We start from the raw sequence: 17018 nt of genomic DNA, 5'->3' as shown, positions 1-17018 counted from the left end.
TGTCATGTGAAACATGAATGTCAATATGCCAAATCAGATCTTAGTATCTTACACAGTTAGTAGTTACACAATATAATTAATAATACAAATTCGAATAGTATTTTACATAGCTATGTCGAAAAATAAATATTTTTTGAAAGCATTTCGGAGGAGATTTGAACCCTCAAACCCTCCTGTATACGACATACGTGCCCATCATAATAGGTATTTTTGTATTAATGATCGAACGATATGAAAATAAGGTTAAATTATAATCGATTTTAATCTAACATTTAATATAGGTAGGTATAGGTAATTTTTTGAATTTATTCAAGAACAAAAATCATTTTTCCGCAACAGTCCTCAGCTCAGAATCGTTTTTTGTATACAGTGATATCCTATTACTGAATTCAAATTTAACAATTTATCAGAGCGATCACCGTCCTCCCCAAAGATCGTATAATTCTTATTATAGAATCTAATAATTAATAAAAAATATTTTTTAAGCCTCAGCTATTCTGAAAAAGTGAATCCTCCCCCCCTCATAATAAGCACCTATTTACGTGCCTGGGATCGCTCCATTGGATTTTAAATCTGTAAACGTCAAAAGGTGTTGATTTTTGTTTCTATTAAACATAAGTATAATCACTTTCCAAAATTTAATTCTTGATTTAAAATATAAAATTGAAAATATTTATAACATTTATGACTAAACCGAATCATTTGTACTACGTTAAAGGATTCCAAATTAGATGACGAATATCAGTACCCATAAGGCACGTAGCGACGTAGCTAGGAAATCTTCAATATAAATTCTTATTTTTAAGTCACTTTCTACTTCTATTTAGATAAAAATTTATAAAATACAATTTAAGAATTGAATTTTTTTGTAATATTGTAAAAAAAAATATATTATATTATTATTTTTATAATATTAATATACTGTTTTTTTAAATTTTTTTTTACGATTTAATAATTTTCTATATTATATAAACATCAGAATAATAAATAACACATTGAGGCCACTGATTTTACTAGAGGGAGGATTTTTTTAAGGCCCCCTCTTGGTGACGTGCTTGCCATTTAAAACGTTTAAAGTTCATGAAAATAATTCCCATTAGGAAAAATACATTTCTAACAATACAAGATTTTGACCAAATACTTTCTTGACTAAATATAGTTCTAAGATGTACAGTTCATGAAAAATACATTTCCAACTAATAAGTGCTGACAAAATTTTTTTCTAGATAAATACGATTCATAGCAAATACAAGCATTATCCAATTTTCTAAGCAACTATGAAGTTTGGTATATGTGCTCATTACAGAGATCGTTGCCCCCTCCCTACAAGGTTTGCTACCACTTTACAATTTTTACAGCATTTAATTTTTAGGTATAATAATAATAAAGAACCAAGAACTGATACTCAGCATTCAGCTCAATTTAGGATAAAATAATCAAAGCATTTTATTACTACTATTAAGTAGTGACTCAACTACTAGGTTCCAATATTATAAAGATTTTTGAGTTACATAAGACTGATTATTGTTGAGTAGTGTTACAAAAATCATGATTTATTTGTATAAAATATTATTCTGTTAACAAAGTTCAATAATTATAACAAATTTATAGTATCGACAAATCAACATTTAACAATAATTAAATTATTAATACCGAAATAGTAATAAAATATAAAAAATTTGTTCTTAAAAAATAAAATTAATGATTTTACTTCAAAAATATTACTGATCACTAGGCACGTCAATAATCATGACCGTCTTCATGATAAAATATACATGTTATTGTTAAATAACATACATAAATAATAAATAATATATAATACTTAATTTATAGATATTTATAAATAGTGCACGTTAAGTTATAAACAATAATTTAAAAATAAAATTAACTAATTTCTTAACATTTGTAAGGATTTAATACTTGATTTATTCCCTTAAGCTTAATACATTGACTTAAAATATTAAGAACTATATTCTTAGTATACAGCGATTAAACAATAATATATAATACTAAGTTAATGTAACAAACATTTTTTGTAAAATAAAACAAGAACATTACTAGTGTTAAAGGAATAAAATATTTGTTAATGAACTAAATTCATTATATATAAAAAAAAAAAATTACTGAAATCAATAAAAATATAATATTGATGATTTTATTTGTTTTTAATATTAATTGCATTATTATAAAATACTGTAAAATGTTTTGTTCTTTTATGGATGTCATTTTCTATTTTTATTTGGGTACATACATACACATACACACAAACTTATTAAATATTTAACATTTTGACCCTGTATTGTTTAGTGGTATTTTGAGCATAACAATTATATAAACTGTATTCATAATTTTGACTAAATGAGTCGTGAATTCTTCAAATAGTAAATGAGCAATGAGTGTATAAATTTGTATTGAGCAACTGTTTCCACAAACAACATGCGCTGGTGTCGAGCCAGTGATATGGTCTTAGGTATGTCCAATTCCTAGAAAACACATTGATCAAAAATTGTCTTATTTTTCAATAAATAAGGACAAACAATTTGACTGTTTGGCTTAATAACATAGCCAATACAATTTTTAAAATAAAATAATAATCTACAAATTATAATTTTCATCATCGTTTACATAGGTATAATAATTCTCATGACAAAATTAACTCATACCTGATTGTGATCTAGTGTATATAATAGAAGATCTGTTAATACTGTAAGGCCAGTTCTACCCACTCCTGTACTACAATGGACAAGAATCGGTGGATTACGATTTTGTCCCGTAGGTATTTCTGTGATTGTGTGCTCACGTACTGAACTCATTTCTTCCAAGAAACCTATTGAAAAAACAAACATTCAGTTACAGATAAATGTTTATTCTATTAATAAGAACTAGATTGAGAATACCAAAAACATGCAGGCTTCATTTGAAAAACATTACTATGAAACACGCAGTTAATAGCCACAGTCTGCAATGTTATTACATCTGTTGCTACTTTAATCAATATATATTATGGGAATTATTCGTACTTTTTTTGATTAAATACATGTAATATTATGAACTATTTCCCATGATAAATTTAAAATTGTACAACTTGTAAAATTATGCTATCATACAAAGCATATATATGTGTATATTTAGTATCAAACACTTAAAATAACACTCAATCTTACACTTATTTAATTTACAATCAAATTAAATAAAGATGTTATCACTGTATGACTACAGTGAACAGACTATGCATAAATATATGTTCATAAAATATAAAATTAAGTCATATTTTATATCCAGTGTATCAGATGAAATAACAATTAATAATAGATTATTAAATTTAATTATTTATATAAATAACAAACCAAATAGTTCTTATACTATGCAGTTTAAACTGTTTAAAGCATCAGTGAATGGGACACAGTATAAAAAATGGCTGTTTAACTATGCAATTTTTTTTTTTGTAATGTTTTTGCTAGTTTAGTAACTTTTTTAATCTTGATTCTACAAATAAATTTCACTAACCAAGAAAATGTGAAACATCAGTAGGACAATCCTGCTCGACCCATTGATCATACCGCAAATGCCATACACTTCTTGATCGTCTAGATGAGTTGTGTTGGAGTTTTAATTTACTAGTAACACAATGACCAGTCTCCTGTGTAAATTGTAGCCACACATGATACTAAAATAAAAGTTGATAAATTTAATAACTTGTTGCTACGATAAGTATTAATAATTATTAAGAGTGAAAAAAAAATATTTGTTTACCTCTCCAAATTGTACAGAATGATCAGCAACTGTTGGGAAGTATTTTCCATAATTTTCGTCTATAGTATTAATTTTGGGTAGCGACAAATCAAGGACAAGATGTACTCCAGCCTCCCATACCATTTGCCAAAAATGATTCACTGTACTAGGTAATGGCGTCTGTGTAGCTATATAAAATCTCTGTTCATTTCCCACTGATGCCTGATAACATCAAAATTCAGAATTTAAAAATTAATAAATATTAAAAACACAAATTAGTCTAACTTACAGTAATATGAGATGCATTTATATACCCATATCGATTTTCTTTACTTGGTGATAGACGAACACGATTTTCTTCATAAGGCAGAATATCCTTGTGTCTATATAAATATTTTTATCAATATGTAATCCACCAAAAATAAAATAAGATAAATACCTATTCCTTGAATAATTTTCTAGTACAAAAGCTGAAGAAAATTCTGCATTTGGTTTAACTTTAGTTATTTTATCAAATTCATGAAATAATTGTGTATCTTCTAGCTTATGTTCTAAGATTTGGCACTAAAATTGTAAACAAATAATCAAGATTATTTATAATTGTAAAAATGTAAATTAACTATTATCTATACCATAGTGTCTTTAGAAATAGTTGAAGGTATAGGTAGTCGTGGAACAGAAGAGTGCCGTTTGTTAAATTCCTCCACACTTATGTCACCATTTCTGCTTAAAGTTTTACTTTTTACTGCGCCACTTAACAAACCTGTCCACTTTCGGCGATTTTTACTCCTTCCTTCTTTTTTCAGTGTTCCGCTACTACTGCTTTGGTTTGAAGAATCTAAAAATTGTAATGGTAATTATTATGAATAATAATAACAAAAAGTAAATGTCTATTTAATTTAGTGAAATTTACTATTTTCTATAATAATTTAAAAAATAATTAACAATATATTTACCAAAAGATTGCTCTGCTGAATGAATAATTGATGTTGAAATTACTTGTGATGAAACATTAGAACTACTACTCATATCTAAAGTATTGTTTTTCATTGGTAAAACTTCATTTTGTTGTTTTTCCACAGTAATTTCTTCCTTTACAGGCTGCACTTGTTGAGGCACCTTACTAATCGGTGATTTTGTCTCTGAAGATACTTGTGTATTAGATGTACGGCTGCGGACATCTTTAGAATTCCAAGGCAATGGTACATTTTCATAAATGGGTTCGGTGCATTTACCTAGAACTATTAAATGATTAACTTATTAGAAATGTTTCACTATGCTAATGAAGTTAGGAGTTTCTATTAAACAAATTGTATTATTAAACAAAAATCAATTTCATTAATTTAAATTTCTGGTAAATAGGTATCATACATAAAGTACAGTAGAGCGTCGATTATCCGCATTAATTGTGACCGAGGAGGAGGGGGTACTGATAATTTATTTGTACAGATAATTTAACTAAGCATTAAAAATAAAGTAAAAAACTAATTTACTGTGTGTATAAGGTACCTATAATATGATATATAAGCCATTGAAGATAATAAAATAATCTCGCATTTCATAATATATACACGTTAAAAAGAACATAAAAAATGATAAAACTGAATTAAATTAAACGAAAAATAAATTTGTATAAAAATTTTATGAGGTGGATAATTGACGGGCCAGATAATGGATGTGCGGTTAATCGATTCGATCCTCTACTATAATTTTATTAGTACCATTATTATTGGAATTTATGACTTAATTGAAAACTCTGATGGTTAAAAATACTGCCGGACCCAAAAGTTCTTTATCACCCTAAGTGTACATGTGAAACTATGATATTAGTTAATTTAAATGTGGTTTTTCATCGGTAATCTATAGTAAAAAAATTCAATTTTAACTATTAAAAAAATTACAATTAGGTACATTGATTTTCCTCAAAGATAATCAGGATAATACAAGATTATTAGGACACTGCATACAATTTTGTTTAATATAAGTGATAAACAGGCATTACTCATTCATTTATTGAATGAAAAATTCCAACAAAAGGTTAACATCAATTTTTTTGGTATTTTCTTAAACTATATCTCATTTATTTATATGACAATTTTCCTTAGAAAACAATTATGAAGACGTAGTAATTTTACATTATTATGTGGATTTATTTATTGCTAACAACTATTGGATTTAATGTTATCCAAAATTCCTGAGTTTTTTAATGTTTGAAATTTGAATATATTATAAGTGAAAAATAAGTAAAATTTTAGTTACTTTTTAAATTAAAAATTTACCTGTACTGCAATTATGAGGTCTTTCATTTACAATTACACTAGTTATTGGTTGATTTAAAATTGGACCATGCTGACCCATGTAGTACATCATATTGTTTCCATTAAAACCTGTGCGAAACTCATCTAAATTCTTTTTTTAAAAAATAGACAAATAATAACTATTAGTTACTGAACTAAGGACATTTTTAGAAAAAAAAAACAAACCTTTTTTGGTTCGAGCAAGGCGTTCAAATTTGTGTAAGTCCTGTGTGTATCAGAATTTGTTAACATATGAGATGCATTGTAACGGTTTGGAGCAATCTGGAAATTATGACCTCTTGATGATAAAAGATCAGGACTCGAACCACTTACCTAGAAAAGTAATAAATATATATAATATAAAACACATATTATTAGAACTAAAGAAGTAAATTAAATAAACTTACTGGATTTTGAATGTACCCTAATGGACATGCTCTTGCTAAATCTGGTGTGCTATAACTAATTGGATAAGGTGGCGGTGGTTTGAATATTTGTATGTATTCAGTATCCTGGGCTGGAATATCTAAATCTGATGTTTTTCTGAAAAAATTTCCATGAAAAACAGTATTTTATTAGGCTTTTATGAAGTGTGACACAACTAATAACAATTATAGGTACACACCCATGAATGGGATGAACAGTTGATACCATATTGACCTGAGTGACATCAGGAAATTGCTTATAATCATTGTTGTACTAAAAAACATAATAATAATATTAATTTATTTCATGAACACATGTTAAAATGACAATTCTAATATATTTCATATGGTACTAATTGTAAGATTTATTCATGCATACATATAAATAATAAAAGACTGTAAATAATTAAGATAATGATAATTAGTTAGGTTTATATTTTAATAAAAAGTACTTGATATATAAACAAATATTTAAAATAAAGAAGCTTTCTGATAAAATAATTTTGTAAAAATATATAAAAATAAAGATTTATTTAAAAATAATTATTATAAATTTCTGTTAATACATTTTAATTTATAACCTTAAACTTGATTGGCATATTTATTTAGTATCAATTTTAAAAATCCATGAGTTAATTTTGTAATAAGAACAACCCAACCTCAATATAATCGGTGAAGTGGTTAAAGGATAAATAGGGAGTTCTAGAGTTTTTTTTTTATGGATGTTGGGTGAGTAATGGCCAATGAATAATAATCTATAGTATTAATTAATATCTTAGTATTTAATACAAAAATTAGTTAAAATTATGACAATAAATGGTTTTTAAGAGAAATTAATTAAAATTGTATATTTGATCAAAACAATACGCATACTTATTTATTATATTTAATTTCAAATGACAATTAAAAAATAAATATCATTATTAAATATATATAAATGTAAAAATGGAAATCTTTTCACACATTCTCTAAAACTACTCATTACCTTGATGTTTTTTAATGAAAGAGTGTATATATAATAATATCACGGAGCAGATTTTAAGCCTATTTCTAATTGTATAAGTTAATGAAATATTGAGTTATAATATTTTTCATAAGTGTTAACAATTATTAAAAATTAGTATTTTAGTTAATAGTTAATGTAGATATAACAGTACAACATTTTTTAGTTGTTTTTGGTTCATACTATAGAAACTTTGCGAGTTGATGATTTTTGGTCCAGAATGAAAAGAAAATCAAATTTGAGTTGTTTACCAAAAAAATAGGAAAAATAAAGAGTCTTATTGATTTTTCTATAATTATTATAATACTTATTACTGAACTGTCAATTTTATAATTGTAATCAAAAAGACCTGTCTGATTAGAACAGTTAGATGGCTGGATTACTTAAAATAATGAAAAATAGCAATAAACCACCTTATAACTGATGTAAGTATTATAATTTATATTTAAGAATAACACTTTGGTGGCTGAATTAATAAATATATATACTAAATAGCATAATAATTTGATTATTTATTAATATATTTCAATTTGGTAAATAAACAAAATGTTGACCTATAGGTAATTGAACCATCTATTGCATATAAAAACTTAATGATATTTTATAACCACATTATTTGAAATTTTTTTTTTTATTAAAATGTGTATTACAAAATGTTCTACATAAATAAATAACAAGTAATATAGATGATAGAAGTTAAAGGACACGTGAAACACAAGGAAAAGAAACCATTCATTATTTGATACTTAAAAGATAATAGTTTTAAGATAGAGATAAAAAATGTAAGACACAAAAAATGTAGAATTGTAAATAAATATAAAATAAATATGAGCTTTTAAAATATTCATATGATGTATTTTTTAAATATAAAAGGTAAATTCAAATAAATTGATATTTAATGTCATCATTTTAGGTTGCTGTGCATTAAAAAAAAACTTTATTTTACTGATTATTTCTATTTTAACAAAGACAAATTTGTATTAAATCTTAAAAATAAGATTAATCAATATTTAATAATTATAAATAGTAAAATTTAAACTTAAATGTGTTGTGTGTATTCACAAATACTGTTAGTTGTTTAAAATCGCAAACACAAAAAATATTAATATATATATAAATATAAATTTTATTTAACAAATGCCCAAACATTTTTTTCATACAATCTTACCTGATGAAGATTTATATCTTGATGACTAATAGAAGTAGTAGGAATTAAATTGGGAGTCTGATTATAATAGTCGCCTTGTGAATATTTACGTTGAACAGCAGTTTCATAATCTGGGGCCAATCTATATGATGGCAATTTAGATCTGTTAAAATATGTAAATATAAACTTTATAGTTCTATAATTTAAATCTATTAAAAGAAATAACTATAAATTCTATAACAAAATCATCATCATTTTTATTACATAGATTTGTGTCCATTTTTTTCCAACCGTGCTTTTTCACTTGCTTGTGAAGAAGACAAATCCAAACAAGATGTTGATTGAGCACGAACTCCATTAAAAGGAAACGAACCTCTTATCATAACTGATTCTTTAGCATCAACAGTATCTAATTCTTCTCGGCTGCTCTCTAAATTATTCTAGAGTATAAATATTTATATATTTGTTAATATATCAGTCTTAATATATATATTTTTAACTGCTTACGTCAATATGAGATTCCAAATTTTTTCTCATTATGTCAGCCTTGTTGTCACCGGTTTGATCAATTTTTTCATGCAGCCCATAAAACATATGCTAAATTATAGGTACATATAATAACAACAATTAGTAAAAAAAACAAATTCATACAAATTAATAAACAATGATGGTTTTACTTAAAAATAATAGTTTACCTGCAAAACACACATGTTCCATACATATTTAGCGGTTTCAACATCATTAAACTGAAATTGTATAAAATTCTCATGCTGTCCTTCTATGCTAAAATACCGTTTATGATTTATAACATTTGCTATATCTTCCCATCTAATAAAAACAAGAGTAATGACATTTTATTATAATATTAAATACATAAAAAAAAAATACTGAATACTAACTGGTAAAATGTTGTAGTTCTATTTTGGTTTTGAATTGTTACACCTCTGAGACTAACTGCAAGTGTTACTTCAGTAGAACTATCATCCTAAATAATCATCAATTTATTTATAATAAGCCATTATTGAATTTAAATATTGTGAATAATGAATATATATTTTTATACTTTAGCTAGAAATTTTTCCTGTCCGTATCCTTCAAGTTGTTGTGCTGCAATAATATAATACTCTTCAGCAGTCCCTTGAGGTAAGCCTGCTAAAGCCAAATGTTGGCAGATAACAGCTTCTGTGAGACTTTCCAGACGCCCCTGTATTGCTATTAGTTGCTACATATTAACAAAATAACAAAACAGAATTTAATTAGTTTAATCTAAGTATAAAAATCCACAAAACTTTTAATAATATTGTTAATTTTAACTAGTTATCAAATAAACATATTTGACTTAGTAAACAAAAAATATAAAGTACTTAACTAAACTCTCACCTTTGGGAAAAGTTGAAAATCTTTGAGATATTCAGATGTATGTTTTTCTAAATCATGATCTCCAAACTCGGCTATGTATATTAAATAAAAAATAAATGCAAAAATTAAATTTTTTTTATTAAATTGTTAGCTGTATGTGATTAATATTTGTTTTGTATCTGTTTAATACCTTGCATGCTATAACTAGCAAGTAATACTGCCTGATCAGCATCACAAAGAATACGACCTTCAATAACATCCATTTTCAATTGAAGAAAAAAATGATACCTAGACATCATAACCATAAAATAATTAAAAATATAAGCATATTATATTATATACTGAATATAATAAATATTAATCAGTAATATGATTTATTATTAGTTAACAGTAAACAATAGACACACTGCGTATAAAGATAAATGTCTTTATTTCAAACATATAAATATAAAATATGTATTATGTACATGTTACAAATACATTTTTTTTTATAAATTTCTAAGTTATACATAAAAATAAAATGGGTAAATAATCTATATGGTAATTACTAATATAGCAAATTGTTATTTTACTCATTCATAATACAAAGTTAATATATAATAAAAATAATAATTATTATTAATTAAGACTCAGTGTTTCTCAATTTCTTTTACTTGCAGAACCTTTGCAGGAGCTTGAACGTTTTGTGAAACCCCCATATAATTTTTGGAGCTATTCTATGTTAGAATCATAATTCAAATCAAAAATATTATTAATTAATTTATATTTTCCTAAATTTCTCATGGAACCCTTGGCACCGGCTGATGGAACTTTTAGGTTTCGCAAAACACCAGTTGGGAAACACTAAATTAGGTTATTGCAAGTAGATCAGAATAAAACTATAAACTAATTAAATTACATACGCATTTATTGAAATAATTGTTCATATTTTGATAAAACGTATTTAATAGGGAACGTGTTTGCCTAGGAATACGTCTATTTTAGATTATTATTTTGTCTTTATTGGATATTTAAAAAATTACAAAATTAACATAATATCAGTGATATTGAATTACTACAAATATCAGTTTAACATTAATATAAACAAATTTATTTCATAGATAAAGTACAGAATTAAGATAACTATAAAAAAAATCATTATTATTAACAAAATTTAAAAATATATAACAAGAGTCTATAATGATAAAAATCATAAGACATGATAATTAAACATTTTTTAAATCTTGAAACTATTCTGTAAAAAATTAGTTCATTAACACTTTTAAATGACATCATGAATTATTAACAGTCATGCTAAAGACCGAGACTAATATATGACTGTTCCACGTTATGAAAAGATAAAAACTAATTTACACTTTCCACAAGAATTGCTAAGAGTAAATTAATTTTATAAATTTGTAAAATAATAATAGATTTATAGTTTTATAAGTATATTTTAAAATGAAAATTTACAATTTCTAAATGTTTAATGTATTTTATTCCTAACCTTTTTTTTTTATTATTATTTTTTAATTATAAATTTTGAACATAAATTAAGTTTTTAAACATTATATATATATATAATATTATATTTACATATTAAATATTGATTATTTACTTTCCAATTTCTATTTGAGAATTAAATTATAATAAAAATAAAATATAAATTAATAGATTAGATTAAAAATAATATGTCAGTTATTTAGCTTATAAACCGCTGGAATTTAAGTTATAACTCTATCTGATATCAATTTTATTTCTTAATAATTAGATAATAAAATATAATTTTTTAAACAATATAATTGCATATTTAGTTATTTATTTGGATTTAGGAGTTTTGATTTAATAGACTTCAGATTATTATCTTTATAATGGGGAACATTTAGTATTTTTAAAGTGCTTGTTTAATAAATAACTTTATAGATAATCCCATTATTTCAAGTGCAATGAACTACAACTTACAAGTACCTAAATATTAAGTATAAAATGGATGTATATAAATATGTACAATTTTATCTAAATAATACAGTATTATTGTTGTATATTGTTATTTGTTTTTGATACCATAAAAAGAATAACCATTAAAGACCTAATATATCTAGCATAATCTATAATATTGAATTATATACAAAAATTGTTAAGATCTAACAAATATTTAAGAATATACATTTTATTAATTGAAAATTGTGATTAGATAAATACAAATAATACACAGTCAAAATATATTTTATGAAATTAGAGTTATTTAATGGTAGATATAATAAAAATATGATCTTAATACATTGAACTTAACACTAAATAGTTAATAGAACAGAAACTAATCATTAAATGAAGACCAAGATTTTTTTTTTAATAATATGTAAAGCCTAAAAATTAAATTTATATTTCAGACTATTTTATCTATTCAATTAATACTTGTATTTCACAATATATCAATAACAGTCAATAGTTATTAAGAATATATTAATTTAAATTTAAAATAGTTACTATTGATTTAATTAAAAATTTTAATAGATTAAATATTAGGATATTCAATTTTCTTACAGGACCTAAAATGTAATAAAATATCAGTATGGCATTGACCAGTCGCTATAATAAAATCACATCATAGGTGAAACCCCTTGAAAACTAAATTAATAAAATACAATGAATACGTATCCCCTGTGTTCTGACAGGAGATATGGAAGATCTTCTCTTCTATGGACTTTTTATTATAATCCAAAGTAACTGGCACTTTTGATATTTGAAAACAACGTCAACACTCGATAATTTAAAGTTGGTGGGATTTTGAATTACTAAGTGTTAGAATTTTAAGTAGTTTAAAATATCAACTGGGTAAACATTTTTTTTGAAATTATGAGTTATAAAAAATGTAAATATAAAATATATATGCGTTTATGTACTATATTTTATTTAATAATGATTAATAATCATAATCTGTATAATCTATGTGTACATACACTGTACATAAAATTAAATTTAATAATATATGTATGTAGTTAATATTACATTTTTTTTTTGATTCTTAGTTTCACTTTTTCAATACTGTTTCCTAAAATAAATAAAGCTTCAAAAACTTCAACACCAACTACAACATCTAATCAATAGATTATAGTGAAAAGTTATATAGGTTTTCCAATGATGGACTAGCTTCTTTCAAAATCACAAGAGATAAGATACGATTAAAAAAAAACACAATACACATGTATTATGTATACTGTATATAGTACATAATATAGATGTATGAAATACGTTAATAATCTGATAATGATCAAGAATAAGATAAATTTATACACGCTATGTAATAAATTATTAACAATAAGAATATAAAAAGTGAATTTGGTGAGTACACTTTGAATTTATAAAAGTTGAGTAGATGAATCTACGAATTGTCACATGTTAGTGGATTGGTTACCCTAATATTTTACTCAGAATTCCTGAGTATACATAAATGCATTATTTTTATTCAAATTATTGAAGGTTTGGGTTATCAAGAGTTAACTGTATTAACTATAAACGATAAATATTGATAGGTATGTATTTTGTGATAGTTGATAAATAGTTATTATTTATTTGCTACCTTTTTTTCATATTTTTACTATTGAATATCATCAATTTAAATTACTTTTACAATTTATATAAAGTAGGCTGACATTCAAACTAAGAATATAGCAGAAAAAACTTAAAGCAAATTGTAATTTTTTTAAAACAATCATAGACGTTTTACGTTAAAATAGTCGTTTAATATAACACAATGTTTACCAATTATTTAAAATATTATTTAGCCATTGAATTTACAAAAAGAGCATTTGCATGTATAAAAATGGTTCAGCATTTTAATAGAAACACAATAACTGAAGTAAGAAGTACTAATGTCTTATAATTGTTGCTGATTTAATATAATTGTTTAGATCAATTTCAATGGATAACATAGTTGGTCATTCAAGAAGAAGTAAAAGTAGTTTTTGATTACAAAAAAGTCCTCGAAATCATGTCTCAAAAATCAAGATACATATTTGACAAAATTTTCTTTAAATACATTATGTATATTATATATATTTATTTATGTTTAATGTGCATTATATTGTTATTGTTATGGATAGGGGTAAGTGGTCTACAAACCCACATCATAAAGTTTGCAATACATTTTTCTAACCCTTACATTAAAAAAATCATGAGAATTGAATTGGATTGCTTAAATCCCTAAATTGATAAATAGATATTCAAGATCAACATTTTAACCCATACCTCAAAAAATAAACCATAATAGAGACTAGATTAATAATTTAAATAGCTAATATTATGTTTATTACTATTTTTAAAACAAATTTATACTAATAGTTGTAAATACACTAGTAGTTCAACTATATAGTAGTAAAAATAAAACAAATCATAAATAACAAATCTATATACTATGTTTATGTTGATTATGGATCTGATTTGTTCATGTAGTTTTAATGATTAACTTTTTTTATTTGATACTGTCTTTAGAATTAAAAGTATTGTTTAATTTACTTAATTCAGAATTTTTTCTAGTTTTTTTTCTCAACAATATTATCATATTGTATAATATGTGTTCAATATATTATTATTATCAACAAAATAATGTAATTAATTATTATGAAAAAAAATTAAATTACATACACATATTATTTTGACCACAATATCTAAACAACTATTAATATACATTTAGAAACACAGAACTCAGGATATCATACACAATACAAATGAAAATAATTGTTATACTATGTATTGATGTATAGGTTCTAGAAACTTTGATTTATCCGATTATAAAATATAAAAATCCTTTACAATTAGAAATAATGATCATACATAAAAAAATTTTCATGCTTACGATTATCTTGTATATCATATTATTTATAATATTCTATTAAAAATATAATATAAATATGTAAATTAAATACTAACCTAGTCATTTCGTCCTTTATAAAAGATACATTAGAAATAAAGTACATGACTCTTAAGTACAGACTAAAATGACATGCATATTTATCCAATTGCCTTTTTAACGGTCTACTTAAATCAACCCATCGAGGATTTCTAGACCGAGATATGTAGCGCAGCCCTAGGATCTCTGGCTATAAACAAATTAAAAACATATTAAAATAACAAAATTGAATAATATTAAGCAAGCAATTACCTGATGTAAACCGAGTCTTTGGCATACACTGTCTAGACATTCTTGGCCAACACTCTCTGCCGAGAGGGTACATTCTATGGATGTGCTGTCCAAGAGTTCAACACAAATCACGTATAGAGATTTTGAGACGACATTGTACTGTCGACTCTTTTTTAGACGCAATTTGAAAGGCATAGTAGTAGACCGTATCTAAAAATGAACATAAAAACGGTTAATTTACTTTTATTTTTATTGATAGCAAACAGAAATCTAAGGAGTAAAATGACAGTTGTATCACCGTTCCGTCGGTAAGTCAGCAAAGACCGTGTCCTCCACAGACGGCAGAGTGGCACAGGAAAAACTCGCAACCCATTACGCAACTAAACGGCTAACAGTTTGTTGTGTGTGGTGTAAACGGTTGCGTTAAAAACGTCGACAACATTATTGTACTCACCAGTGACGAACAACGGTGTGGCAATCACTGTGCCTTTGACGAGTACCTAAAATGTTCTCGGACGGATATTGTTGCTGTACGCTCGACCTCTCTTTTCGTCGTCAGACGATTCGGGACACAGCACCCGACGCATCACGGAAAATCCGACCAGCGACCTCGAAGTAGGGTACGGATATCGAAAGTGTCCTGCGGATAGTTTCGTCAGTTAACGGTGGCGATGAAAGCACATCGCAAGCGCCATAAATTAGAAAACTCACTGCCGCGGATCGCCAATAGTAACGTAACGACACGACGTGAGTCTACACGGGACCAACAATAAATATGATAACGTAATCATAGTTTATCACGTCCTTTCGCGACGGATCCGCAGTTGGGCCTCCCCCCAGCCCAAGTCGCTAACGCAATACCAATAAATATCGTACGACCCGTACAATAATACCGGGCGATCGGTACGGTAATATTTAACCCGGTCAACCGTGTTGTTGTTATTATTACTATTATTATTATTACTAATAATAATCTCGATGTATGATGATTTTATAGTGATTCATATTCATTGTATAATGTATAGCGGCGTGCCGGCGTCGTCGTGTGTAGGTACGGATATGGAATAATATACGTATAATTAAGTACTTCATCGTTCTCGTCCATCGACGTCACTCGTAGTCCGTGTAGGAAATAATGCGAATACCTGCATTATAAATTTATAAAATAATAAATAATAATAATATACTGAAAACCATAATGCCATACACGCAGCTAAACTAGCTAAAGTGTCCGTCCGACAATGGCGATCGGAAATTATTATACTTATTATAATTGTACAATACTTTTCGAACGTCGGTAACGTTCCGTGATAATAGCCAATAAGCATGACCACGATGATGGTTTGTGTGCAGTTATAGAGACAAATGGAAAACATAGTGTTAATACATATATTATACTTTATAGTATTATACTCGTAGAAACTCATCCTCAGATCCACTTGCGATACAAGTCGCATATATCTACATGATATTACGTTTTTGTTTTATAGGTCTATCAAAATATCAAATGGTTAAAATCATTTTATGACACATCACATAAATATTTTCCCGAATGACATTTACTATAGTAAATTTAGTTTAGGTACCTACTTATCTTGATGACAAAAATATCATGTGCAAAGTATAAGTCTGGTCGTCGTATATATATCTGTGTTTATAATGTTTATATCCTAAAATGTAGGTAGGTACACCAGTTACCAGTAGTGATCGCGATGGGCCGACCTGGGAGACGAAGGGCAATCGATCACCTCTCGAACCCTCTGCAGTCTACTGTGTCAATGAAATCAATATAATATATGTATAATAAATAACTACACGAACCAATAATGGTCGTAGAGCTGTAGAAGACTAATGACTAATAAATAACCATCCAAGTTCTATAACTCTACTAGTCTCTACATTCTTTATTCAAAATTTCAAAACACTTCACAATCCG

General features: G+C 25.8%; 1 protein-coding gene across 2 annotated transcripts; it reads right to left on the bottom strand.

Annotated features, from left to right (window-relative positions):
• Positions 1-1521: 1521 nt before the first annotated feature.
• On the bottom strand, positions 1522-15874 carry LOC132931834 (tyrosine-protein phosphatase non-receptor type 14). Of its 2 annotated transcripts, XM_060997869.1 has the most exons (24): positions 15537-15874; positions 15381-15470; positions 15104-15292; positions 14872-15041; positions 10154-10251; positions 9985-10055; positions 9668-9826; positions 9504-9589; positions 9300-9432; positions 9112-9201; positions 8869-9044; positions 8626-8767; positions 6655-6728; positions 6437-6572; positions 6216-6362; positions 6012-6141; positions 4689-4973; positions 4365-4570; positions 4172-4296; positions 4022-4115; positions 3754-3954; positions 3508-3667; positions 2664-2827; positions 1522-2483 (listed from the first exon to the last, which is right to left on the bottom strand). In XM_060997869.1, exons 3-24 carry the CDS (start codon positions 15275-15277, stop codon positions 2355-2357), a joined length of 3150 nt encoding a protein of 1049 aa, XP_060853852.1. In that variant the 5' UTR covers positions 15278-15292; positions 15381-15470; positions 15537-15874; the 3' UTR covers positions 1522-2354. The 2 variants fall into 2 exon arrangements, with proteins under 2 accessions (XP_060853852.1, XP_060853851.1); XM_060997868.1 differs by lacking the exon at positions 15381-15470.
• Between the last annotated feature and the right edge of the window lie 1144 nt (positions 15875-17018).

This window comes from Rhopalosiphum padi, chromosome 1 (assembly GCF_020882245.1).
Source record: "Rhopalosiphum padi isolate XX-2018 chromosome 1, ASM2088224v1, whole genome shotgun sequence".
In the NCBI taxonomy this organism is placed as follows: Eukaryota; Metazoa; Arthropoda; class Insecta; order Hemiptera; family Aphididae; genus Rhopalosiphum; species Rhopalosiphum padi.
Note: the sequence above shows the minus strand (reverse complement) of the source record. Positions and strands in the feature narration are given on the sequence as shown.

Excerpts from the sequence above, each read along its gene's own strand:
- LOC132931834 (XM_060997869.1), bottom strand. The coding sequence starts at position 15,277 with ATGCCTTTCAAATTGCGTCTAAAAAAGAGTCGACAGTACAATGTCGTC. Across the intron at positions 9,202-9,299 it reads GGAACATGTGTGTTTTGCAG|CATATGTTTTATGGGCTGCA; the intron begins GTAAACTATTAT and ends CCTATAATTTAG. Across the intron at positions 4,571-4,688 it reads TTCAGCAGAGCAATCTTTTG|ATTCTTCAAACCAAAGCAGT; the intron begins GTAAATATATTG and ends TACAATTTTTAG.